Genomic DNA, 25,626 nt, shown 5'->3' on the forward strand with positions numbered 1-25,626 from the left:
CTAATAGACTAATCAGCCTGCAGATGCTAGCTAACACGGCATCGGCAGCTTCTGCTTGCTGCTGCTGCTGAAGATATGCCACCCCAAGACTGCATGGTGAAGGTACTAACTACTGTGGAGTTCTCTTAAAGGACTCTCTGATTTAGAAAGCCTTGTTATTACTGTGGTGAAGGAGCTGAAGTATATTTGAATTCTGAACTGCACGCCAAACACCTAAAATTCTAAAATAAAAAGGTAGACCATTATTATTGGTTTTGTCATAGATTCTCTAGTGTAGCTATAGTAGTAGCTACATTAAACTTCTGCAATTTATATGACTTAAAAAATAATGAGATAACCCTCCCGCCCGCATGTGTGATTCTATGAGAAGCTGATGAGAAACAAGTAATCTCATTGTAGTGGCCTAATCTTCGCTTCTTTCCCAAGAAACCTCTGCATGCTGGACTGCTTCTTTAATGGCGTCTCGGATTTTTTCACAGGTTGTATCACATTCTGGACTGGAACGGATCCCATATGTGATATGCACCACTACTGGAGATATTCCTGCCATCTCAGCCGTACTTCAAAAGCTCTAACCCCTCGAACAAGCCTTAATAACTGTAGACTGAATATGCGCGGTCCTTGATATGGTTTCCGGCACGTGACTCGCGTTAGATTTAATCATTGATTGATCTGATTGATTGAACTCAGTTGAATTGATTGGTTGATGACACAAATTTGAGTTTGGTTTCTGCAGTCACCTCGGTGCATGGATCCCACTTATCCGGATTTTTGGCTAACCGAACAACGGAAATGACTGCTCTATTAGAGTATGACTGTTCTATTATGGTAGTTGAAAATACTGACAATTTTTTCTTCATCCTATTTTAAGTTCACAATTTCAGAGATATGGACTTTTCAGACTGATGGACCACCCCTGGTCGGATAGCTGTGTATTAGCATCATTTAAGCCGGTATTTGTATTTTAATTAAATATCTTTTTTTCTGGTGCATGTGTATATTTGTGTTGTGTATTTTTGTATGCTGTGTACAGGACTCCACTGAAAATCAGCTTAAGCTGAGTGGACTCCCTATTACAATTACAATTAAAATTAGTGAACATGCAACAAGATGCCAAAACAAAATGTATGTCATATGTGCATATAATCATTGTCACAGTGGATATACAAGAATTGTGAATGATTTTCTCAGTGCCCCATGTAATTTCACTACCACATGTATTTCCCCCATTATTAAAGATATACTAACCATTATTTCAATGAAATACTGCATAAGGATGTGCAGTTCAGTTTCAAAATTGCTGTACTCATACAATAGCTAGCTACCTCGTGCATTCTCATGTTTATTAATAATAAGAATAATTGAGAGGCTCCACTATTATTAACTCTTGTTAATAACTTTATGGTGAAAAACACCAATGGTCTGTTGGCAACATGTGCTAACAGCCAAAAGTACAGTACATTACAACATTATTCTTATACACTACATGCATTGTAGCTATATATAGCCAAGAGAAGTAGGATATGTGCAGTAAACTCTCTGACATTAGTGTTTGCAGAATTTTACAAGTAAGAACTGAGTTGAACCTTGATTTAAACTCAAGTGAACTAACTATACGTATATGTGTACACCTGAAATGGACCAGATTCTTGAGGTTGTTACTTTAGTGGCAGATCCAGAGAGGGACATGTCCCCCTCCTTCCTTCCTAAAACAACAATCCATACGAAAGATCAAAGACACTCTAATAGAGCGGTCGGTCAAATACTCTAATAGAACAATCACCATATATATGTATGAATCCCGGCTCCACATACATAAAAACTTACCTGTATGCAGCACCAATTAACTCATGGGCACACTTGCTAGATGGGATTTTTCACAGATTGGTCACTAATTCTATAATTATGACAATTTACTTTAGGCTTATAACTGAACTTATACTGTCACTGATCTCTACATGCAGCTGTGATATAGGATATTGTTAATACTCATCAAATACTGCACCATTCTCAGCTGATATAAGCCTATAAGTATTCATGATTTGCATTATAATATAGAATCAGCTATTTCATTGTTACTAATGCCTTTGTGAATGCTATATCACTTCACAGTAGATTGGAGCATGTTTTTTTCTTGTATACTCAGTGAGCTACAAAGGAATTAATAGTTATTCTGATAGCAAACTCTCCTCTGCTTTTAACATTTCATATCATTGCATGTGCATCACTTTGCCTATGAAGTTCAAAGAAAAGGTTTTCTTTAGAAGGTAGCTATGTTGTTAGGATTTAGTGGTGCTGAGCAATTCCTTACAAACGCTAATCATATTGTTAGAAGTCATGGAATGTCACATCATCTTTGTGGATGCATTCATATTTTAACCTGTGTGAGCACATGCATATGTATGGAATAGATCATAATATATTGTATAGAAATTGTGTATATAATATCAACAGGTCTGGTTAATACATTTTCCACCATATTGTGGCCAAAAATTCTGGGCGACAAAATGCCCATAATAGAGAGGTTCCACTGTATATCCAACCTGTGTCTATATGAAGCTACTCAGGCTGATTTAGCCAGGGGAAAAGGGAGGGGCCGGGGTTTCAGCAATCCACCATTTGAAATTTAGCTTGTTATAAATTATAAGCAGAAAACTATTAAACACACTAATAAGTTTGGAATCACAAAAGTAACAACAATATGTACAGCACTGCATGTAATGTACAGAAACATAAAGTTTACATTCAACTAAGGAAAGGATTTACAGAAGGAACACAAGAGCCCTCTTGAAATAAATATAAATACTCTAATAGAGCAGTCAAATATAATATACTCTGATAGGGCATCCATATAGTAGATCAGACATATTTTGCAGTCAGATAGATACACAATGTATTAGGTAGCTTGGTGATTAATAATTTTCTCTAAAATGAATGTCATAAGGGGAAGCAATAAGGGAATTGCTAGTGCCACTGAAGTAGTTTTCTTTTGTTAAGATACCGAGTGTTTGGCTAAATGTGTGTCTGAGTTCTGTAAGCTTTAGCTGTTATTTGATAAGAATGTTTTGTCCATGATAAATCAGTGGATAATGTATGTACTAGTCTCTGTCAAGGAGCTCACCAATACAGCCTAGGAGGTAGAGAACTTAGCATTAAAGGAATAAATTATGAAAATAGAAGTTCAAATGAAAGGCATTGGAGGAATGAATTGTGAGGATATTCTAAAGTGGTCCAACGATACTAAACTTGTCATGTTGGTACTTGTACTGTCTTCAAGCTTCCTTGCTAATTTGCTGTCAACTAAATGTCTTGCTGATGAAAGGGACTACTCTCTCTGTAGTTACTGATGTTAGAAGGCTGCCATTATAGGAGGATGACTATCAAAGCCAAATATCAAAAATTGATGATTTTCACTTGTTGAACTGTATTATGTGTTTTGATAAATCCATAAAACACCACTGAGATATTGGTCTCACAGCAAGCCCAGGTTCACTTTTCCTGAGCATCATCTTAAGACTTCTGTTAAACTTCTTAACTGCTCCGTTAATTGGGGTTGGTTTGCAGTAGTGTTTAATTCCTCAATTCATGGAGATTAATGTCTTCATCGACCTCCATCTGATAGTAATGCTTTGGGGTCTAAAGGTATATATAACTTCATCAGGAGGTTGAGACATAACTGGCTGCCTAGAAAGACAGTCAACATGTAAATTCTTTTAACAAGAGTAATAAGTACGTCATAGGCATCACTCCACCATCTTGCATGCCTTCTAGTGAGGTTTGGTGCTCCTAGAATAGTCTTAACTGCAGCATAATCCATAATTATGGTAGTATCACAATAACAGAAATAGCATAGTTGTATGGCTTCAGCATTAGAAATAGATCTACAACTGGATGAAGCCTCTGATCTTGATACAATATCACACCCAGTTACTTCCAGTGGTTTCTAGCATATACCTTAACGTAGAGGTATAGTAATTACCTCAAGAACTGATCCATTTGCCCATCTAAACCTAGTCTTACCTCAGTGTCTTAGTAGTAGGATTTCTTATCCTGACAACAGTTCCATTCTTGCGTTGCTCTTCCTCTCAAGTAACTATCCAGCTACTGTACATCATTGATTCTTCAGGTGTTCATTATCTGGTGTTCTCTTTAAGATCAGTGGCCAATCATTAAATGTTATCTTTACATCGTCAGAATTTATGTGTGGCACCTTTCTTCAATGAGGAGCACAAGCCTGATTTTCTGTAGTTGGTTTACTGCTAGCTACTCAAGTAGAGCTTCAGTATTGGTCTGCTAACAGAAAGGACATCGGATATTGTTGGTTACCTGTAGACTAGACTGCATGACACTTGTTGGTACTTTTGATAGCTGAACTTCCTCAAAACATCTCTGAGAGTAACATAAGTTATGAAACTAACAGACATGTTTCACGATCCCAAGTGTGTTCACATAATTGTTTCAGTGACTAAGCAGGGATAGAAACTGCATGTCATTGAGGGAATATTTTGGTCATTCCACTGTTGCTAAATACAGCAAGCAAGTCACCTACTCCTAGTGAGGGAAACTGGGGTGAGGAAAGGATAGTTGCATGGATTAGCAGCTGAGCTTACAATTACATTTGTATAATTTACTTCAAAACTTATGAAATTGGCTCTAAATGTAGAGTTAAAATCAATGAGGGGTGAAGTAAAGTAACTCAACTGAAGGCTGAACTTAGTAAGGCTAATGAGAGGGTATTAAAACGCTGGAAGAAAATCTGATTAAGCGTGACAATGTGTTTACCAGAGATAGAGAAATGAGGGAACAGTTTCAAATAAGGCAACTAGCCAGATTGAAGTTATCAACATGCAGAAGCGCAAGTGAAGCTACAAATTGAGTCATTGGCCATTTAGTAAGAGTATGCTGAACAGTTAAAGTCAATCTCTTTCTACAAATGCTACAAGCAGTGATAGCTATATACTCAGAAAAGGTTATCAGGAAAAGGCCTGATATTTCATTTTCTCACTTACTTATTTCAAGGGCTTCAACATTGTCAGCTAGACTCATACTATAGAGGTCATGCATGTATTTTGAATAACAAACATCAGCTTATATTTCACCTGCTACAACAACACCACCTGATAAATTTATACCTTTATAACAACAAGCAACCCTTTTCAAGGAGACAGTAACACAACACTTGTATATATGTGAGATCACTTGGTGCATGGCAGCAATGACAACCATGACTCAGCCATTAGCCATAAGGGTATAAGCTTCTGAATTGAACCCAAAGGAAAGGCTTCTCCATACAGTAACAAGCACACATGGCTATATCCCTATAACAAGTTTCAACATAGTGATTTTCATCATTGGCTAAGCACAGCACTAGCTGCATTAAAACACATATTCAGTTGAATTCTGTGCATCCTACATCTCAAGATTACCAAAAATACATACAGCATATAGCCTCTTGATCTTTATATCTCTACAACTCCCTTCACACAAAAGGACGTAAAAACTGTATTCATTTTTAATATGACATAACAAGGTATACACTACTATTCAATGGCAGACCATATATAGCTAGAATCTGCATGTTTCATGCCAACAAGATTATGGTCTTTTCAGTGAAAAATTTCTGTTAGTATACATAATTGAAAAAAAAAAACTGCATGTTCATAACATTAGTCAATTATTAGTCCCCATATTTCCTATTATAGAATACAGCAAAATCTTGATAATCTTCGAGGTCTCCTAAATGTATCTCCACCTGATGCTAGTCTGGCTTCATTCACAATCTGCCATAATAAAAAGTAAGTTATAAGTATAGTATAGCTATATTGTAGTTAGCACCACCAGGAGAGGGTTTCTGGGGTTTCCAGAAACCCCCTCTGAACTAGTGCGCGCCCCTACGATTCGTCTGGGTGATAAAAATTCACAAAGAGTTGGTACATTTTATGGCTCTTTCTATTGGCAAAATTTCATACTTTTACCTTTGAAATCACCTTCACAGCATTGAAAAGCATGTAGTGAGACTAGTGACCTTTTTTTTTTTTGGTCTTCAACTTGTAGCTAGGCTGAAGTTGCAATTCCAGAGAACCAGAAACCCCCTCTGAAAATTTCTAGATTCGCCCCTGACCACTACGTCCATGCATGGTCCCCAAGCAGCATGACAATTCACACTTGTATGGCCATGTGTGCAGGTTATATACTGAGCAGCATGTTTGTTTAGCTACTCACTTTATTGATGTTAGCTCGGATGGTAGGAAGATTCCCTCGGAAAATCCGTTCATTATTCAAATGCACCACAAAGTAATTCCTCGATCCTAGGAAAAGGTACATATATTTACTGGGCAGCTGCTATATTCCCAATACAAGTGATTATCTCTTACCATAGTCTACAGAGCTTTTATCCAAAGAAACCTGTGCATGTGGTACTACCTCAATGATGGCGTCTCTGAGTTTGGTATACATTGCATCAGATTGGGGGCTGGAGCGGTCTCCATATGAGATACGCACGGCTACTGGAGACATTCCCGCAGCCATCTCGTGCAAGTCAGTCGTACTTCAAGCTTTAACCTCAAACAAACCCTCGAACAAATCTTGTAGGCTTCGTTGTAGACTATTTATTGAATGGGCGCCGGTCTTTGATGTGGCTTCCGGCACGTGACTCGCGTTAGATTTAATCGTTAATGGATTGATGGATGAATTGATTGATTCCTGACTGATTCGACAAGGCACAAATGTAAGGTTGATCGTACATGCATGGATGTATTTTCAGTGTACTGCTGGGGCAGCTAGGAGACAAGCTGAATCAATATTTTCAGTTTTTCTCCAAGAAATCTTAACATGCAAATGTACACTACGTATTTGCATATATAAATAAGCTACGTAGTTGTGAATTTGTCATAGTCAAATTTTTTTCAACGATAGAACAGTATATACGATCAAATACATAACTACATATACAAATATTACTACATAAATCGAATTACAGTCTCTGTACTGGCCCATCTACAGAGAGGCAACACTAGAATGATGCAGATGGACCGACTTCCATGTATGCACATTGTTGCTGAACAGAGAAAAGGACAATGTGCAACGAATCCAATCTAGGGTTCGACTGTAACTAGTAGATGTACGGTGAGACAGATGGTCAGCAAGACGACGGTAGAACACTACTGCCTCTCTACCCATGTCTCCAGTGGTGGCAAACATAAAGGGAGTAAAGGAAGCCTGTTCAACTTCCCTGACACAGTCACCATATTCTTTTTTCCTACAATTCATGGCATCATTACAAGGAGGAGATTGTCGTGTTGCAGTAGCTTGTTGTATTTGGGTGGAATACCGTTATAATTATAGTCAATTGACTTTGGTCTTGGAATCAAAAATGATTACTGTTTAGTATCGGGTATATGGAAAAATGATTTCAAGGCTTTATGCTTTTGAGTTATGGTCTTTCAAATTGGATATGTGTGGAAGACCCCTGTTTGCACATCCAATCACAACTAAGGTGTGAAACATTTTGTGGAGCTTCTGTAATCTCATTGTACCTGTAAGGTAAGCCAGGATTATTGATATAATGTCACAGTCTAACAGAACATTACTCGACACTGCTTGTCACTGGTTTATCCACATCAGTGTAGAGTCCCAAACAGCCAGTGGATGCTCCACCAGATCTGAGGTATGCCATTTCTGATGCCTATGTCTGGTACTTAAATGGTATTTAGAAAGTTTATGGTGTTTGATGTTAATATGATATAAAATTCATGCATGATGAACTAAATTTTTGCAACCTGGATTTGTAAATGGCCTACACTGAAATTTATGCTTTGTTGTAGGTTCCTCAAGAGTACCAGTAAATCTACTTAGGTCTACCATTAACACCTACAAGGGGTGGTAGAGATGGCCAAAGAATTTTGGGGCAATAAAAGTTAGGTTTGGTTGGCATTAAACCCAGTCTGGGGGTTTGGGGCAACACTTCAGATTTTGAGATAGAACTTTAGAATAGTTTTACAGTTAAATTAAGACAGCTAGTGACTGTTCTATTAGAGTGGTTGACTGCTCTATTGAAGTTGACTGCTCTATTAGAGTATCTTGATCTTTTGAATTGACCAATAAACATAGGGAAGAGGATCCTATACCCCTCATTTTTTACTACTTATTATTATTACACAGGAGTGACTGAGGAGATTGGGAGCATAATGGGCCATACTGTGCCAAATCAATTAACCAAAAAATCCAGGCCCTTTTTAATTGTTGTTCTCCTGTTTAGTTATGACCATCACTCGTAGGGATAACCCTAACCCTATGGTATTTTCAATCAGAATTGCTTCCAAATTTAAACAAGCTATATAGATTTGATCATTTCCTCAGATGTCATGTACCATACTCTGTATACTGGAGTGTACTTCACACATTGTACAGTGATTCCTAGCCATGTGCCTGGTCCTTTCCTAGATCTCCACCACAGTCAGAACCAGACTTGCTTCTCATACTCACGATAAATAATGCAAACTTTAAACTCACAGTGGTGAATGATGGGTAATGGAAAATCATGTAAAAAGATATAATTATTAAAATATTCTTTTTGAAGACAATTAGATCAAAGGTAAAAGTGCTTTGATCTTTTTCTAAATAAGTTTCTCTTGAGCGAGAATTTATTAAACAATTTAAAAATCAAAAAGCAGAAGAAAATTATTATTTTATAAGCATTTTATAAGCTACATGAAATTTTTAATACCCTAACCTACATGGTTGCCAGTACTCCAGTAATATCAAGTGTGCTCCTAGTTAACAGCAACAGTGAAAATTATGCATCAGCAATGATGTGTATTAAAGTTAAACACATCTCACTTATAAAAGTTTCCAGATATCTGTATTCTGCATCATGCTTGTTCCTGGTGTTTGCCAAAGCAACCAACATGAACATGTAAGCCGCTGACACCGTTACAACAACAGGTTCAACTGGTACAGCCACCAAAAAGAGCATGGCATGCACCATGAGTTCTATCAAGCAGAACATCCATAAAATACGTAAATGGGCAAACACCCGTATTGATGTATTCTATACTTAGCTATATCAAATAATTCTTTTAACACTGGAACTGGAACCTGATATGCTTAGGAAACCACAGGGCACTGGAAAATAACCAAGAGACATAGACACCTGTTACTAAAAGACACTGCCAGCTTAATGGCTTCTCTACTTACTTTTATTGTTCAAGCTTCTATTCAGCAGGTGGAAGAAAACCAATATTGTTACAATTCACAAAATGACCCAGAAACAACCCACCTTTAACGAATACAATGTGATAACCAACACGGCTTTCATTCTAAACAGTCATGTGAAACTCAGTTATTGGGTGTAGTTAACGATTTTGCTGAAGCACTGAATTCTGGAGATCAACTTGATGCATTGTTTCTAGACTTTTCTAAAGCCTTTGACACAGTTCCCCATGAAAGACTGTATCTTAAACTATCACTGTATGGAATTAATGGATGTTTATTAGATTGGATTAAAAGCTTTTTATGTGGATGAACTCAGGCAGTAGTTATTGACAGTGACAGCAGCAAACCTCTCCTGTACTCTCAGGAGTGCCCCAAGGGACAGTGCCAACCCCCTTATTATTTCTTATCTTTATCAATGACATTATACAAGATCTACATTGCACTATTAGACTGTATGCAGATTGCATCCTAATCTACTTTACCATCTGCACTCCTGAGGACTGTGTCCTTCTTCAACATGTTCTACAAACCTGGGCTGAAAAGTGGCAAATGGAATTCAATCCATCCAAATGTACACATCTCACAATTTCTAACAAACACCACACCATCAATGTAGTTATTACATATCTAGTCACCTAATACAAAAGGTTTCTAATACAAAGTATTTAGGAGTAATTTACAATGAACATCTCATCTGGAAAATCACATTCATAACATCTGCACCAAGACCAATGCTGCTCAAGCTTTTATTAGAAGAAATATCAACTACTGCCAAAGACATGCATATTAAATCCAACTGTTACAAAGCCATGTCAGACCTATCCTTGAATGTACATCTCCAGTAATTATGGGCACTTCACTCACAAGTAGATATCTCTGCAATAGAAAGGTACAACATACCGCGACACATTACACAATGAACGATTACTCTTGGAGAAACAGTGTTACTGCTATGATTAACTCACTTAATTTGCCTTCTCTTGATTCACATTGTACCTACTTCAAGCTAACTATGTTTTACAAGATAATTAATGATCTCATTGTTGTTCCATCTATATCATTAACTCCAATGTCCACATCCACCAGGCATCACTTTCAACATTTTAGAACACCATATTCCAACTTACCGTTTCTCTTTCTTGCCTTCAACTATTAAACAAGCACACAAAAAATTGGAATTTTCAACTAGGGTAGGGACCATAGCACATCAATAAAAAGTACTGAAACAAGCTGGAGTTGCACAATATTAAATATTAAATCACAGTAAAACAATAGGAACTGTTATATCCCTACTGTGCTCAAGATACCGTAGGAAGAGCACAGTAGGGATATAATTAACCCTTTTTATTATTTTACTGTGATTTAATATTGTGCACTACTCCAGTACTTTTTATCGATGTGCTATGGTCCCTACTCTAGTTGAAAATTCCAGTTTTCTTTTTTGTGTATTTGTTTATTAACTTTTTTGTAAATAATTATTTATGACTGGTGAACCCTGCATCTGAAATGGTGTTGCGTGCCCCAGCTATATCAACTATCATCTGAAGGTGAAGTATCCATTACCCTTCGTTGTCAGCTATGTTCAACTCGTTACACAGTAGTACGAATCAAGAACTGTTTGAAAAGCACCTCTGCAATCAAAATAGCCACTATGAAAATACAGACAATTTCCATTATGAAGGGAAACCATCACATGCTACTTCCAAATCGACACTTTTTGCCAGGCCTTGAGTTAGTTTACCCAATTTATACTCAATGTTCTGAAGCCGCTTGTCAAATAGACTCTGTCTACTATACATGTTATCAAAGAATTCAAAGGCCTGGTTAACGCTGGACTGACAGTCACAGCAAAAAAACATAATTCGAGCAGACCCTAAGGATAACATATTGTATTCACCTTGACTGATCTTCGCACACTTGCAGTGCTCCCATACTTGGTACCATTGACATTGTACGCCATTGTGATCAGCAGAAACTTCCTCGTCACAAGTAGGACAAATACTGCTACTAGAATCCTGTGGTCTCGGACGTTTCTGGCGTCCCGTTCCAGAAGCATCAGAACTCGCTCCTCCTTGTTCAGTGGACATTGCAAATGACATGCACCAGGCCGCGAAAACTGGATAAATTAGTCTTAGTGGAGAGTAGCACCGTAACACTGTTAACAACGAAAATGTTACAACAAAAATGTACATACATAGTACAGAAACACACTAGCAGAATGTTGAGTCCATTACTGTTTAAGACAGTTTCTCTGTATCTCAAATGAGCCCTGCCTGGAGAGGACCAGGATTGGGACAAGAAGATATCCCCACAGCAACTTCTCGTTTAAAAGGAGGCAATTGTTCCACTGCTCAGGGTAGGTGATGTTGTAGTACAACCCAACTACTGCAGCCACAGAGATCATCAACGTCCAAGTAGATGAGATTCTCTATGACCAAAGTATTATAGCCTTGCATTTGCAGAACCAGCCTCAACTATATATGGAGCAGCAATTGCATGGTCTTCAATTTCACTTTCAGTGTTGTCACCATTCTGTAAGCATACAAATATGATGTAAGCTAAGTAGAGTCGGTACATAATTTTACTTTAATGTATGAATAATACTTGTCTACATAAAATATTTTATATAACTGCACACATATGCATGCATTTACATACCTCCAGCACTACAATCAACCCATCTGATGGCTTCATTTCTTTGTGCATCAGCTTCGGCACAATAAATATAACAATAGAAATATCAGGGGCCTGTAGAAAACATCATGATTTACTGTACATGCATTCGTGCACTTACAGTTGACAAGTTCCTCAGTTTTGATACTAGATTGTCAATAACACGGGACGAGATTGCTTCGGGTGCTTTTTCCAGCTTGCCTTTCTTCAATGTCTTTGAAGTCTAATTTTGCGGTTTTCTTACTATTCAAAATTTCACTCCCACATCCTACCCCATTGTGTGCAGACTTCTTCGTCTTTACAGGAAGAGTGAAAGTAAGCTCAGAGGATGACCACATAGCTAGTTTCTAAACCAGTTTTGTAACTGCATTGTTCATCATCCCTTTGTAAAAACAATGTGAATATGTATGCATGTATTCAGCTAGAGTATGCCAGCATGCACACATACACACACTTGCTATACATGAGGGTATTTGCACTTACATGACCATTTCCAAAACTGTCGCCATTCCGCCTTCCCTTTAAGTAGACTTGGCACAATCTTGCTTGCTACTATCTCACATAGTATAGCAGTGGGATATTTACAATAATTCAGCATTTTGGCAACAGTCATCTGGACAATCTTGGCCCTGGCTGAACCTTGTCAAGTTCACATTACCTATGCTGATCATAGTTCTTTCAGAGAACTGTGATGGAACAGTGAAGTTGTCTTCCCAGGCATTTGGAACATTTGAAAGGATAGAACCGTCCTGAAAAACAGAAAGTATATACTTGTAAAAATCACCTGTTGCAGCTAATTTATTGCTGGCAGAGCTATAATGGAATTGCTGTAGTTACATAACTATAGCTACGCATAAATACTGGGACATCACACTCTAGACATAAACCTAGCTTACTTAACTATGTTTGCCCGGAATCAGACATTTGCTCAGGAATCTCCATGCTCATTACGGTCAATGTGGCCGTTTCCATCATTTGGCAAGGTATCACCTATAAAATGAAAGCAGTTATCTAGTTAACCATGAAATTTATTTTGCACACCGTTACGCCACAGTAATTTGAGCTAACTATTTAAAGCTAAGTGGATAGCTACGTAGCTACGTACGTACAATTTCGTGAGTGCGACCGCGAGCTTGTTCCTCATAATTTGATGCTGCTACACTGCTACTGCTACAATACTGCTTGTACAGCTATCATTCATGTTATCGTCTGACACTGTAGAGCTGCTGCGATGTGTTGTACCAGCTACCACACTCAGAGGTGATGTTCACTCAGTCTTTTTTATGGAAGATCTATCATTGTTGGTCCAAGTGCACGAAGCAATTTCTTTGGGTCCGGTGCCCTAAACTAGTAGACTAATCCCCAGTTCTTTCATGTCTTCCTTGTCGAGGCTATAGTAACTCATACAGTGCCATCATGCCGGCGGTTTCGTTTTCCTTGAACAGCTCCACAACAGAGTCATAATATCCCGGTGACTATCCTACAGTAGATTGCATACTTGCTCCACAGAAAATTTAGCTGCTTCCAATGCCATCGTAACTGCGAAAATGAGTCTAAAATACCTTATTCACGTGATAAAGGTAGGATATTCCAGTGTATTTGCGTTACATCGCCTGTATTCACATGGTTATCGTAGGATATTCCAGAATACTAATAATTTATGTTGAAATGTCATTAGGTTGCGGTGCACTCATTGCTAGGGAGTGGTAGCCATCTGTCACTCAGACTGTACACAATCTTGTATATGGTCAATTAAAGCATAGTTAATGTACCCAAACATGAAGCTAGCTATATGGCTGCGCGTAAACATTAGCTATAAGTCAAGCAGGCTTGAGGGAAATATTTAAACTATACTTGACCAACTTTAGCTAATGCGAATATAATATTATATAGCTAGCTACTGTTTCAGCAATACATCGATGTCACCTTTGTGAAAACTTTTGTGCCATCTTTTAAACTTCTGTTGGTTCATATTGCAAAAGTATACTTCTGATTTTACTCTACTGTGTGGAATTGATCTACATTTATCAACTTTCATGCATTTAAGTGGCACACTGTACTGTAAATTCAAAAGTATGAAGTTTATACTGATGGTATGACTCCTGCAGTCATTTATGTAGTAATGTTAGCTAAGTGACTGCAGGAGTCATATACCATCGATTTACAGTGTTACAGAAGAAGTACTGATTGATTACTACCAGAGGTAGCTAATAGATTTGACCACTGGCCAAAGTGCTAGAGATATCGAGGGAGACACACTACACAAAGTGTGGAATTTTTTTGATCTACAATAGACTATTCGTAGAGCCGGCATTCTGGCTTTGGTTCAACATTTCATTCTAGCCAGATAACCAAATTTTCTTTCAGTTTAACATTCGTGTATTGTTTAAGGAAAATCTATGAAGGTGCATCATGCATTTGAAGATCACCTTGTAGCCTTACAGCTAAAAAAGATTTCCACATATTTTGGTTAGCATTCAAAGAATGTTTTTAAACTGTAGTTGAGGTGAGATAAATATAATTAGTTGATTAACCATAAGCATAATTAGAAACCATATAGTTGTCAAATAATATTATATTGAAGAGTCTATGTGATCATGTTTTTTTTTTTCCCTGTTGTTCAAATGCAGAAGTTCACAGAATGAAAATAGGCATGGTAGTGCCATCGTCACCTCTACTGAAGATCACACATATCACAAGTTTGTCAGAATTGAAGAACTGTTTGTCTATCATTCAAATGTTATACTAGGCTTGCAAACTCTAAATGTTATTGAGTACTCTGACCACTACCATTCCTGGATAGTTGAACCATCAAACATCTTTACCACTGTCCATGTAAAAGATCTCCAAAGCAGAGAAATTCTCACTCTTCGCCCAGTTAGAGGTTTCATAACTCTAAAGTGTGCTGTGCAATAAACAACAAAAGCATGTAAACTCTAATAAACTGTGTACAGCTATTACTATGTAACCATCTCAGTTGCTAAAACAGCATAATCATTGCAAAATTAACACATCACCTGTGCTAAATTAAGTATGCCTTGGTTGTAATACCACAAATGTGTTATTTCAGCATGTGGGTTGTTACATCAGCAACCTTTGCAGGGGCGGATCCAGGGGGGGGGGGGGGGGGGGGGCTTTGGGGGCTGAAGCTCTCCCCCCCTTCATATTTAGACTTTACTTGATCAATATGCTGAGTATTATAATGAAATTTTGTCGTAGCATAATTATATGATCACTAATAATACAAATACTCATAAAACCACCTTATAAACATCTTTCCAAGGTATTATATATCAGTGGATTTATGCTAAAGTTTATGCAACAAGGACCCGGATCACCATTGGAGGTGTACAAGATCGAGATACTCTAATAGAGCAGTCAGCTAACTACTCTAATAGAACATTCACTGGAAACATGTAGTTGGTTCTGTTATGGAATTTTTCCAAATCTGCCTGCACCTATGCATACAATGAAGTGCATTGGTTTGTTTAAAGGGCTTCATTCATCTACTTGTGTAGTTAATATGTATGGCAATACTTAATTTAGGTACACAATTTCCATTGAAAATGCTCTCAGATTCAATCTTGTATTGTTCAAATTTCAAAATTTTACACTTTCAACATTACTATTCTAACATGCACCTAGCTATTCAGTATTGTGCAATTGTGAGAGGGGTACATCATGTACTTGGTTGTCTGTACCTACCCAAACTTTTCCATTAGCAAAATGCTTCAGAGAGCTATACCTATAATCTAAAGGCAGTATATAAAATATCTACAGGTATGAATTTTATGTGGAAATGTCTCCAAATTGCTAGCATCTATTTTTCAAAATTTTCCTGGGGGGGCATGCCCCCAGACCCCCCTAGTTCCAGCATACTTTGCATGCTGGGAAGTGTGCTTTGCACACCTCTACCCAAGAGATTAGTACCCTGAGTTAGCCCCCCCCCCCCTTTATAAATCCTAGATCCGCCCCTGCTTTGTGGTTAGTAAAATTAGCACATCATGTGTTAAAATAACTACCCATTTTTAACAGTGCAGGTACTAATGCCCACTGTGCATTTCAGGGTATCAGCTTCAAATGATAAGATGCCTAAAAGATAAAACAAATTCCAAACATGAATTTTGCAATATTAAAAAGTATCCATGTGTTTGTTCTGCTATACAATACATTCATGTGTCAACATTTATACAGTACACTTTGGGTTGGGGGGAGGGGGTTAGAAAAGAGTACTCTTTGTACACTCGCAAAAAAGCATAAATTGTGGAGCATCTCTTAAGCAATTTAAAGTCATGTGATAACCATGATGGAAATCAAAATTCTTTATAAAAAGTATGCAATATATACTAAAGTATCAAGCATTGCAGTATCAGTGTTGATAATTCATTACTTCTATATCAACCAATCCTAAACATCTAGTATACTTATTTCAGGACTAGCGGCTCTGTATTATGGATTGTTCTGTCGTACAATTATATCTATAGTGTATTTTTTGTAGCACCAATCCCTTTTCAATTACACATGCACAAAAGAAAAAAACGGACAATTATATACTTCAATCCTGCTTAAATTCACCATTTAAAATTATTACAGTGTATTAACATACTATATAGCATGATGGCCTGGGAAATTCCATATGCAGCATTAATAAAGTTCACAAAACTATTTAGCAGTTCTAAAGCAAACTGAAAATTTGCATATAAGTTGCCTATTACAGGATTCTGTCTCAGTAATGCTGTGTGAAGTTTGGAGGATTCTGATCATGCATCAAGTATGTTTCTGCATCAAGTGGACTATATTAGTCAAGCCCCTATCAACAGCTAGTTCCAAAGGAGTCTGTCCAGCAGTATTCCTTGCCAACAGCAAGTGTATACCATGGCCAACAAGCAGTATTTCAACAATATCATGGCGGTTTTCTTCTACTGCATAATGTAGAGCCGTATAATTCTGTGGCTGATTACGAATATGAGGTGCTATATTAGAATCTACACCCACAATTGGTATCAATCTATTAACTGCAACATGATCTCCACGACTTATGGCTTCTCTTAACTGAATAATATTTTCCTTCCGCTGGAGGTATTCACATATTGACAAATAAGTAGGATCGTTTTCGAGTTTCGCTTGTGCTAGTCGTAAAGGATAAAGTCCCGGAGGATCTCTTGTTGCGTAGAAATCAGTAATTCTTATGTTTGCTCCGAAATCTTCCACAAGTAGCGTAATAATATCTAGCCGCTTGAACCCTACTGCCACATGTAGTGCTGTGTATGTTTGGCTGTTAGGATCATCAGACCTGTCGGATGATATTAATATGTCAGCAAGTTCAGGTCTAGCTTTTAACATTGCCGTAATAGTATCAATGGGACATCTATGAATTATGGCATTTCGCAGTTGCTCCTTAGCTTGTTCCCTAGCTGCTTCATGATCTGTAATAAACCTTTTGAGCATGCCCGGTATTCGGGGCCTGTAGTCGCCGCGCACAGCTGGATTAAACTGGACCTCGAGCCTTCCCGCAGTTGTGACGCGGCTTGTAGTTTGTTTTTATTTGCTTTACCAGTGTTCAGGGGTACAGTCCTGCTTCTTCCAACTCGCCTTCTGCCGTACTGTCACTTAGTGCGGGTATTCGGGACAGCGACTAATTCCGGACACTTTGTCGTGACGACTGAACAGTAACTCACTCAAGAGACCTTGTGCGACAACAAAACAAGTGAAAGCCGGCACAAGATTTCGTCCAACCAAATCAATTCATTTTTGAAGTTCAAACAATAATTACCGCACGTGACGTCTTGTTGTCGCGCAAGGTCTCCTAGAACCGCTGTACAGAGGTTTTGAGGTTGCTTGATACTATTTTTACAATCACATTACGCATGCATGTGCAACAAATACAGCCAATGAAATTTACTCTTAATGAAATTCAAATACTGTTCCAAGATCTTGCGGTATACGAAGCGCCATGCGCTACTGCTGATTGCGCGAATCTTTAAAAATTGCGTGGCGTCATTTTAACGCATGCGCAATTAAATAGCGCGAGATTCAAATTTCCGCACAGTTACGTGCACCATAGATACAGTATACCAATAGGGATTGGAAACGGAGACTCGCGCACAAACATATCCGTGTCTCGCATGACGTAAAGAGCGTGTCTCATATCCGGCACTCACAACTCTACAAAAAAAGTCCCCTCTTCAATAGAACACTAATTAGATAACTAGCTAGTCATTGTCAACGTACAGCACGAGAAGTATCTCGGTGTGAAAGTTCCTATAGTGACGGTCGCTCGCGCACTGCCGACTTTCAAGACTGACCAGACTGGCGGGGGGTCCGATGGAAGCCAACTGCCTGCACCCACCGTAGTCAGAAACATACAAGCAGCGATTTAGATGAGTACTGGAAGCAATCTGGATATGGGCACTCTCGCGTCAGTGGCCTAGCCTTGCCATCAGTTGGATTATAGGTTGATTTATGAGTTAGTCACTTACCCTCTGGCAATCGGAAACTATTGTTCTTCCTTTCCAGCCATTGCTGGGTGGCAGTCATTAATGTGTATAAGCCATGTTTACTCTGTCAGACCATGTGGTGGTGGGACTGGTATGAGCTAGTTAGCCTGGCAGTGTAACTGATAGACGCAAGACCATGATGTCATGTGACTAGCAAGCACAATTCCGGTTTCATACAACTCACATGCACCCTTCATGCCAGCTTGTCTACACTACACATTCAACAGAGCTAGTACCTTCTATATACAACACAATTTAAAGCTCAGTATATTAGCGACCAACTGATAACACGCATGCTCATTGCTATAATAGTACAACACAATAGCTAACATTAATTTTGCAACACTGCACAAGCAAAACGTAAAGGAAGGTAAAAAATAACAAATATAACCAGTTACCACCAAGTGTGCACTGATGTGAGAAGCACAGCTCAAGATTCACTATCAATATCTTCTGGTAAATGATACTTCCGTGTTAATGTATTGACAACATGGCTTCAAGTTCACTATCTGAACACTTGGATTGTTCTGCACATACATATACTGGAATATATTTTGTTGCTGAATGTGTGTTCTTCATCCTTATGGTAAACAACTCTCAGATTCTTCAGTGTTAACAGTGGTTATTCAGCAATATTGTGTGTAGGTATGGATTCCATCATTGCACCTCCCATTTCCTGTAGGATTGGTTTCAGAACAATCTAATATTTACGTTACACTCTACTAATGTACTAGTAACTAATGACATGGTATATTGGTACACAAAGTTACTGATGTGTCCTCCAAAATAACACAAGTGTAAACTGTAAAATTATTAAAATGTCCAGTATGGTAACACGAATAGTAATTTCAATAAGCTATTTACACGGCACTGACGATGTAAACACCAGAAAACATAATACTTTTCTAACTGCTCTTACTGGCAGGCTTACAAAATAACACAACTGCTAGAAGCGCTGCTGGGTTACAATAAGCTTACCACAGAAGTTAGCGTCAATGGTCATTTCAAATCACTCGTGTACTAGAGCACGCACAGGCAATTTCGCCCTCGAGTAGAACAGTAATTAGCACAATTGTCGCAACGCTTAGGCTGTAATTCTTCTACAACGTGCACAAAGGTGGCTTCTAACGAATTCGCGCTGCACTGGTATCTATGGTGACGGTCACTCGCGCTCGAGACACGGATGGTATTTCACGTCTGTTGCGTCATATTGGGAATTTGTACAGAGATATCACGTGAGTTACTTCCGTTTCCAATCCCTGTTGGTATACTGTATCTATGCGTGCACATAGCTATATATGGCTACAGTAAGATCGATCGAATTAGGTAGAACCAGAGCGTATTCAAGAGAATTAAGATGGCGAAGCGTTTGGCAGTGAATAGCCATGGGCTTGACGTTGACTGATATTGCTAAGAATCTTGGGATTTCGACTGGAACTGTTTACAATGTCTTGAAACGCTTCACACAAACTGGAGCGGTACACGTGAAGAAGCACCCGAAGCGTGATCGAAAATTAGACCGGGGTACCATGAGATTTATATCACAAATTTAATATATACTAGACTCACCATCTTTACAGTTAAAGGAAATAACTATAGTAAGGTTTACAAATAACCGGTACAAGTGTTTCCAGTTCAACCTTGTGCAGGCTGTTTGCCCGTTTTGGGTTCACTCGCAAAAAGGTCCAGAGGATTGCTTTACAGAGGTCAATGGCTTTCCAAGCCCTGTTCATGGCAAACACCATCATATTTTCACAACACAAATTTGTTTGGGTTGATGAAACAGGATGCAATTTTAAAGATATGCTTAGGAAGTATGGCTATGCCTTCAGTGGTGAAAGAGCAGCAATCCAACATTTGCTAGTGAGAGGTCAGCGCATCTCATCATGCTGCCATATGTACAGATGGACTAATTGCCCTGGAAACAACACCCAACTCCGTGAATGGAGAAACATTTTTTGACTTTGCTCGTGGCTCACTGATTCCCGAGATGATGCCATTTGATGGTCACAATCCAAAGTTGATTGTGGTAATGGACAACTGTTCAATACATCATGTCCAGCAAGTCAGTGAGCTGTTCCTAAATACTGGAATCTAGGTGTTGTACCTGCCACCTTACAGTCCAGATTTGAATCCCATAGAGCTGTTGTTTAACCATGTTAAACAATATTTGAAGGAGCATGAAGACATAATGTTTGCTATTCCACCACCACCAGTAAAATTAATCAAGTCAGCATTTAGTAGTGTCACTGCAGAACTATGCACTGCATGGATTCAACATCGTGGATATTAATGATTATGACTTTACAGATGCACACACACACACACACACACACACACACACACACACACACACACACACACACACACACACACACACACACACACACACACACACACACACACACACACACACACACACACACACACACACACACACACACACACACACACACACACACACACACACACACACACAAATACTCACATTGTGTAAAAAATCATGTAATAACTGAGTCAGTACAATGATTTAAGTCTACATTACTTTACTACAAACTTTTTAACTTCTCCGATGATAGCACCTTACATGTCATCATACTGCTGTTGAGTGATACCCCCTCTCTCCAAGAGTTGGTGCAGTTGTAATAATTGTGTGACACACTGCCCCCTTAGGTTTATGCTCTTGCTGGGTGACACTGTGCAGCTGCTACAGTCACCTTTATCTTTATCAGAGAGCATCTTAGACACTTTCCAAAATGGCTTGTTTGGAGCCACATCATATGTATGCTTTTTCATTTGTATGAGATGCACCCAGCATTTTAGTTGCTCTTCCGTGTAAACACCTTCATGTTTTTCCCTCAATCATCTCAACTTCGGCCATTTTATCAACATGACCCTCATTAGATGTTTTAGCACTCTTATTAGATGGCTCGCCTCCTGTGTCAGACTCATCAGTATGCTTCTCATTTGGAGCACCACAAGAGTATTTCCTTCTTTCCATTGTAGATGTTATGGCATTTCTGTCAGATCATTTTCTGAGGTTAGCCAATGTCTTTTGCACTTTGAACCATGTCCATGTTCTATGTAGCCATAAGTGGCTGGAAAATACTTTAAAACATTGCTTGTCAATCCGTCTAGTGAAGAAAACTTTCTAGTTGCTCCATGAACTTTCTCAATAGTGAACTCATTCTTTTCTTGGGCAGTGGCGTAGCCAGGAAAATTTTTTTACTGAGGCAAAGTTTATACATTGACCTAATTGAAAGGGTCTGCTTCTGACTCAACTGACTCACAAACACTCTCAAGTATGGGTAGTAAAGTATTTACAGGTTGACTCTCTGGTTGGATGGAAGAAACTCTTTTAAAAGACTCTGAGTGTGTTTCTACATGTCAAGTAATCCTCCAGCATAGTTAGTACAGTATACCATGCTTCAATTATTAGACTGGTTTAATTATACTCAACACAAAACTGACTTACTCCGGAGATATTTTGAGTAGCCAAGCCATCCTTCAACTGAAACAGAGGTCATAGTCATTCACACTATACTTTTTTATTGATGTGATGTAATATTAAAGTCAGAGATTATCTCTTTCATGTGATGCTCAGATGCATGTGCTAAGCATATCAAGCTAGGGAGTCTGGGAGCATGCTACTTCAAGGAAAATTTTGAAAATACATGATTTGAATTGGCACATGGGGGCTATTTTTTGAATGTAACTGCTAATGCAAAATATGCGTGATCAATTAGGTCAATGCAAAGCCATGCAGTTGACTCACTGGAACTTTTGAAAAGTAATTTAAAGACAATATAAATGTAAATGATTTAGCCCAAGCAGTATAATGAGAACAGTGTCATGAATGCTCTATTAGAGTATATTTCGATGACTGCTCTATTAGAGTATCTCGATCTATTTCATACAAATTCAAGTAGCTGAAAAGTGGTCCAACCAATGCCAGACCTTGTCACTGTGGACTCCAGCACTACAGCCATAGATTCTATCATGTGTGGTGCAGTAACAGGGCCGTAGCCAGACTTTTATCTCAGTGGGTAGGTTCTTTTAGAAGAAAAGTGGCCCTTTTTGAGGCCCTTTTTATATGGATTACATTATGGTGTGCGAAGCACACTTTCGCATGCTGAAACTAGGGGGTCTGGGGGCATGCCCCCCAGGAAATTGTTTTGAAAATAGACACTAAAAGGTTGAATTTAGTGGCATTTCAGTCAATAAAAATAACAATTTTTAGGTAAGCTCAAGACCAGCTATTTGGATGACACCTGGGAAATATCTCTACTGCTACTGTAATTATACCATCTGTGTCTATAATATAAAATTATTGGAATGTCACAGTGAATAAGAATGGGAAAGATTGAGCGCTCTGTTGGATCGTGCATTGAAGCATGGATGCTATTTATGGGCTCTGCAGGGGAGGGGCTTGCCCACCAAAAACTTTATATTATGAAAGTTCTAGTTTAGACAACAAATATGGTTTTGTAAATAAATTAAGTAGTTACATACAGATTTTAAAAGAAAAAATTTTAATGTAATTGTGACTGTTCTATTAGAGTGATTGTTTTATTAGAGTGATTGTTCTATTAGGGTGTTTGACTGCTCTATTAGAGTATCTCGATCTTGCATTGCATTACAAGCACTGAACGAGCCAGCTACTCGGAGCACTTAATTTAGCCTCTTATTAGTGGTGTTTATTAAACTGAAGCTAATGGACTTTTGCTACTGAAAATTTGAACTTGTATACTAAAATTGTGGACCTTTTTGCTAAAATTGTGGACCTTTTTACTGAAATTGTGGACCCCCCTGGCTACGGGCCTGAGTAATCATGTGCTGTCTAGTAACGTTTGAGTAGAAAATTCGGGCTACTAAAACTCAGGCCTGCTCAGCCTGAATTGTTGAGTATTTTTACCGAGGCAGCTGCCTCAGTTGCCTCAATGGTAGCTACACCACTGCTGCTAATAAGTGTTTGTTATGTTTGTCTGGCATACCAATCTCATGACTGTCATTAAAATATGTGTAAGTGTTTACATTCTAGTTGCTTCCACTAAGTGTACAATACTAGAGTGATCTGACCCTTCCTCTGTTGTGTAAGGGTGAGCACTGCTAGGCTACAATAAAAATTACATAGAACCAATGTATATATATGTTACAGATATACTTAATATCTTTACTACACAGTAAGTGATTATGATGAGTTACTGAAAATTTTCACCTGTTACTACAACTTTGTGTCATATGGTATGCAGAATTATACATTTGACACAAAAGTTACATGACTGTTAGTAACATTGTACTTTGTCTTCTGTATACTGCTTTTGTGTTGCTGTTATTTGATTACTGTGATGCTGTTTGGTGTCCTACTACTGCCAAGCTGACTGCAGTGATGAAAGAGTACATTCTAAGTTTGTTAGAGGTTGCCACCATCTAATAGATTGTCTTTTACTTTAACTGAGCGACGATAGTACCACACAGTTATTCAAGTTAAGTGATACGTAAATATTCCCCATCATATCTGCAAGGTATTGTTGAATATTCTGAAGATGTTACTGGTTATCAGTGTTGGTCGCAATCTCAATCGTCTTTTCGTTCCTAGAGTTTCAAATAATTATGGAAAGAGAACTTTTTTTTATTTTCGTGGGTCTGTTCTGTGGAAAAATTTAAGATCTGCTGTTGTAAAGGCCGCTTCTTTGTCTTTGTTTAAAAAGTTGTATTTTCATTAACTTGTTTTGTATGTGTGTGTATGCCTGTTGTATTTATTAGTTATTGTATGTGTGTTAGTGTTCTGTATTTAGCTTTATTGTATTTTACTTTTAATCTTTACAGGGCTCCACTGAAAATTAGTATTCAGTTACTGAGTGGATCCCCTGTTAAAAAATTACAATTACAATCGTTATGTCAGAGTGTGTATCTGTATATTGCCAATGTGCACATTATAAGAACTCAATATATATGACACATTTATCAAGTTGTCTAACTCCATATGTATGTTGGTATTGATATGAATGGTAGCACCCAGTGATTCCGATGACTTCAATTTAGACACTGGTGACTCAAAGAGCATGCCATCTATTCACATGAGAAATTAAACGATCAAAGACAATCAAGATCCCATTATGCATTGAAAAATGTTGATTCTTCACAACCATATAAAATTGACTTGAAAAATATTGATGCACTGTATCTTTATCAGAGTTTGCTACAGTTTTGTAAAGACAATGATCCATATCCTACAGAGCCAGTGACACATACAGTATCCAGTTGTTTTCTACTGAGTGCATCACCAATCTCAGTAGATGTTCTGACACTGCTGTACTGTTAAGAACATTGTTCCTGGTGTGACCACTCCATCATCAGAGAGTTAGCTAGTAGGAGCTTGTAACTGTCCTGAAGCTGAGAGGGTACACACTGTGATGGCTCTGGTGTACACTAAGGAACTCTCCTCCTTATCACTTTGACACACTGAAGTGATCAAGTTCACGATGGTACAGAAATTAGTTTTACATCACTAAACATGGTTGTCTACCACTGGTTATTGCTGACTGTGGCGTTACTATTCTTTATTGGATGATTCGCAAAAGCATATCATCTGTTATTGGTAAGCAGTACTCTGATGACTTGTCCACTAGTGGAATACTAGAAGTAGCCATTTATTCGAGCTTCATCTTTGCTACAAGTAATGCTGACAGAATATGGTCACTACCCTACAGCATGCATGGATATGTCAAGAACGTTTATGTGGCCACTCAGGCACCTTTACAATCACATAGTTAAGATCTTGATTATGAAAAATCAGCTAACTTGGTGACCAGGAGTCCAGTGGTTTTAACTAGTAACTACAAAGTGTCCATGTAATGCATGTTCAATAGTTCACCTAGCTGTCTATATATGTAAGTACATTGTTGGAACAGACATTTGTAGACTATAGTGAAAATAACAACCACAATACATGTGCTTACTAATCTAACTGGATTTGTGAAAAGATGGATCCAATCTGACTGGGAGGTGGAGGGAGGGTGGATTCATAGTGTTGCTCACTAGGAACCTTAGACATAATTCAAACTTATTGATTGAGGCCGTATACAGTACCTTGCATTAAAAACATATCACGACATTCTTATTTTCATCGTTTACCATCCCTGTGGAATGCCATACCAATTCTAGACCTAAACATGTCAGTTTGTTTGCTGAAATCTAAACTGAAGTCATATCTGTGGGATCATTTCCTGACTAACTTTGA

At 38.2% G+C, this 25,626-nt stretch overlaps 3 protein-coding genes across 5 annotated transcripts; all 3 read right to left on the reverse strand.

Annotated features, from left to right (window-relative positions):
- Positions 1–5,579: 5,579 nt before the first annotated feature.
- LOC136238606 (uncharacterized) lies at positions 5,580–6,644 on the reverse strand. Its single transcript, XM_066029168.1, has 3 exons — positions 6,375–6,644; positions 6,223–6,308; positions 5,580–5,780 (listed from the first exon to the last, which is right to left on the reverse strand). The coding sequence occupies exons 1-3, from the start codon at positions 6,526–6,528 to the stop codon at positions 5,697–5,699; spliced, it is 324 nt and encodes a 107-aa protein (XP_065885240.1). The 5' UTR covers positions 6,529–6,644; the 3' UTR covers positions 5,580–5,696.
- Positions 6,645–11,366: 4,722 nt separating this feature from the next.
- On the reverse strand, positions 11,367–13,476 carry LOC136238975 (uncharacterized). Of its 3 annotated transcripts, XM_066029699.1 has the most exons (8): positions 12,996–13,476; positions 12,783–12,876; positions 12,370–12,635; positions 12,159–12,268; positions 12,008–12,109; positions 11,872–11,961; positions 11,689–11,745; positions 11,367–11,641 (listed from the first exon to the last, which is right to left on the reverse strand). In XM_066029699.1, the coding sequence occupies exons 4-8, from the start codon at positions 12,222–12,224 to the stop codon at positions 11,444–11,446; spliced, it is 513 nt and encodes a 170-aa protein (XP_065885771.1). In that variant the 5' UTR covers positions 12,225–12,268; positions 12,370–12,635; positions 12,783–12,876; positions 12,996–13,476; the 3' UTR covers positions 11,367–11,443. The 3 variants fall into 3 exon arrangements, with proteins under 3 accessions (XP_065885771.1, XP_065885769.1, XP_065885770.1); XM_066029697.1 differs by having other exon boundaries at positions 12,159–12,635; XM_066029698.1 differs by having other exon boundaries at positions 12,159–12,635; positions 12,928–13,476.
- Positions 13,477–16,653: 3,177 nt separating this feature from the next.
- On the reverse strand, positions 16,654–17,334 carry LOC136239329 (uncharacterized). The gene has a single exon (XM_066030061.1). It carries the CDS (start codon positions 17,332–17,334, stop codon positions 16,654–16,656), a length of 681 nt encoding a protein of 226 aa, XP_065886133.1.
- Positions 17,335–25,626: the final 8,292 nt, after the last annotated feature.

The sequence above is a fragment of the Dysidea avara genome, chromosome 11 (assembly GCF_963678975.1).
Source record: "Dysidea avara chromosome 11, odDysAvar1.4, whole genome shotgun sequence".
In the NCBI taxonomy this organism is placed as follows: domain Eukaryota; kingdom Metazoa; phylum Porifera; class Demospongiae; order Dictyoceratida; family Dysideidae; genus Dysidea; species Dysidea avara.

Excerpts from the sequence above, each read along its gene's own strand:
- LOC136239329 (XM_066030061.1), bottom strand. The coding sequence starts at position 17,334 with ATGCTCAAAAGGTTTATTACAGATCATGAAGCAGCTAGGGAACAAGCT.
- LOC136238606 (XM_066029168.1), bottom strand. The coding sequence starts at position 6,528 with ATGGCTGCGGGAATGTCTCCAGTAGCCGTGCGTATCTCATATGGAGAC. Across the intron at positions 6,309-6,374 it reads TAAAAGCTCTGTAGACTATG|GATCGAGGAATTACTTTGTG; the intron begins GTAAGAGATAAT and ends ACCTTTTCCTAG. Across the intron at positions 5,781-6,222 it reads TCCGAGCTAACATCAATAAA|ATTGTGAATGAAGCCAGACT; the intron begins GTGAGTAGCTAA and ends TTATTATGGCAG.
- LOC136238975 (XM_066029699.1), bottom strand. The coding sequence starts at position 12,224 with ATGTGGTCATCCTCTGAGCTTACTTTCACTCTTCCTGTAAAGACGAAG. Across the intron at positions 12,110-12,158 it reads AGAAGTCTGCACACAATGGG|ACTTCAAAGACATTGAAGAA; the intron begins GTAGGATGTGGG and ends CCGCAAAATTAG. Across the intron at positions 11,746-11,871 it reads GGTTGATTGTAGTGCTGGAG|AATGGTGACAACACTGAAAG; the intron begins GTATGTAAATGC and ends GTATGCTTACAG.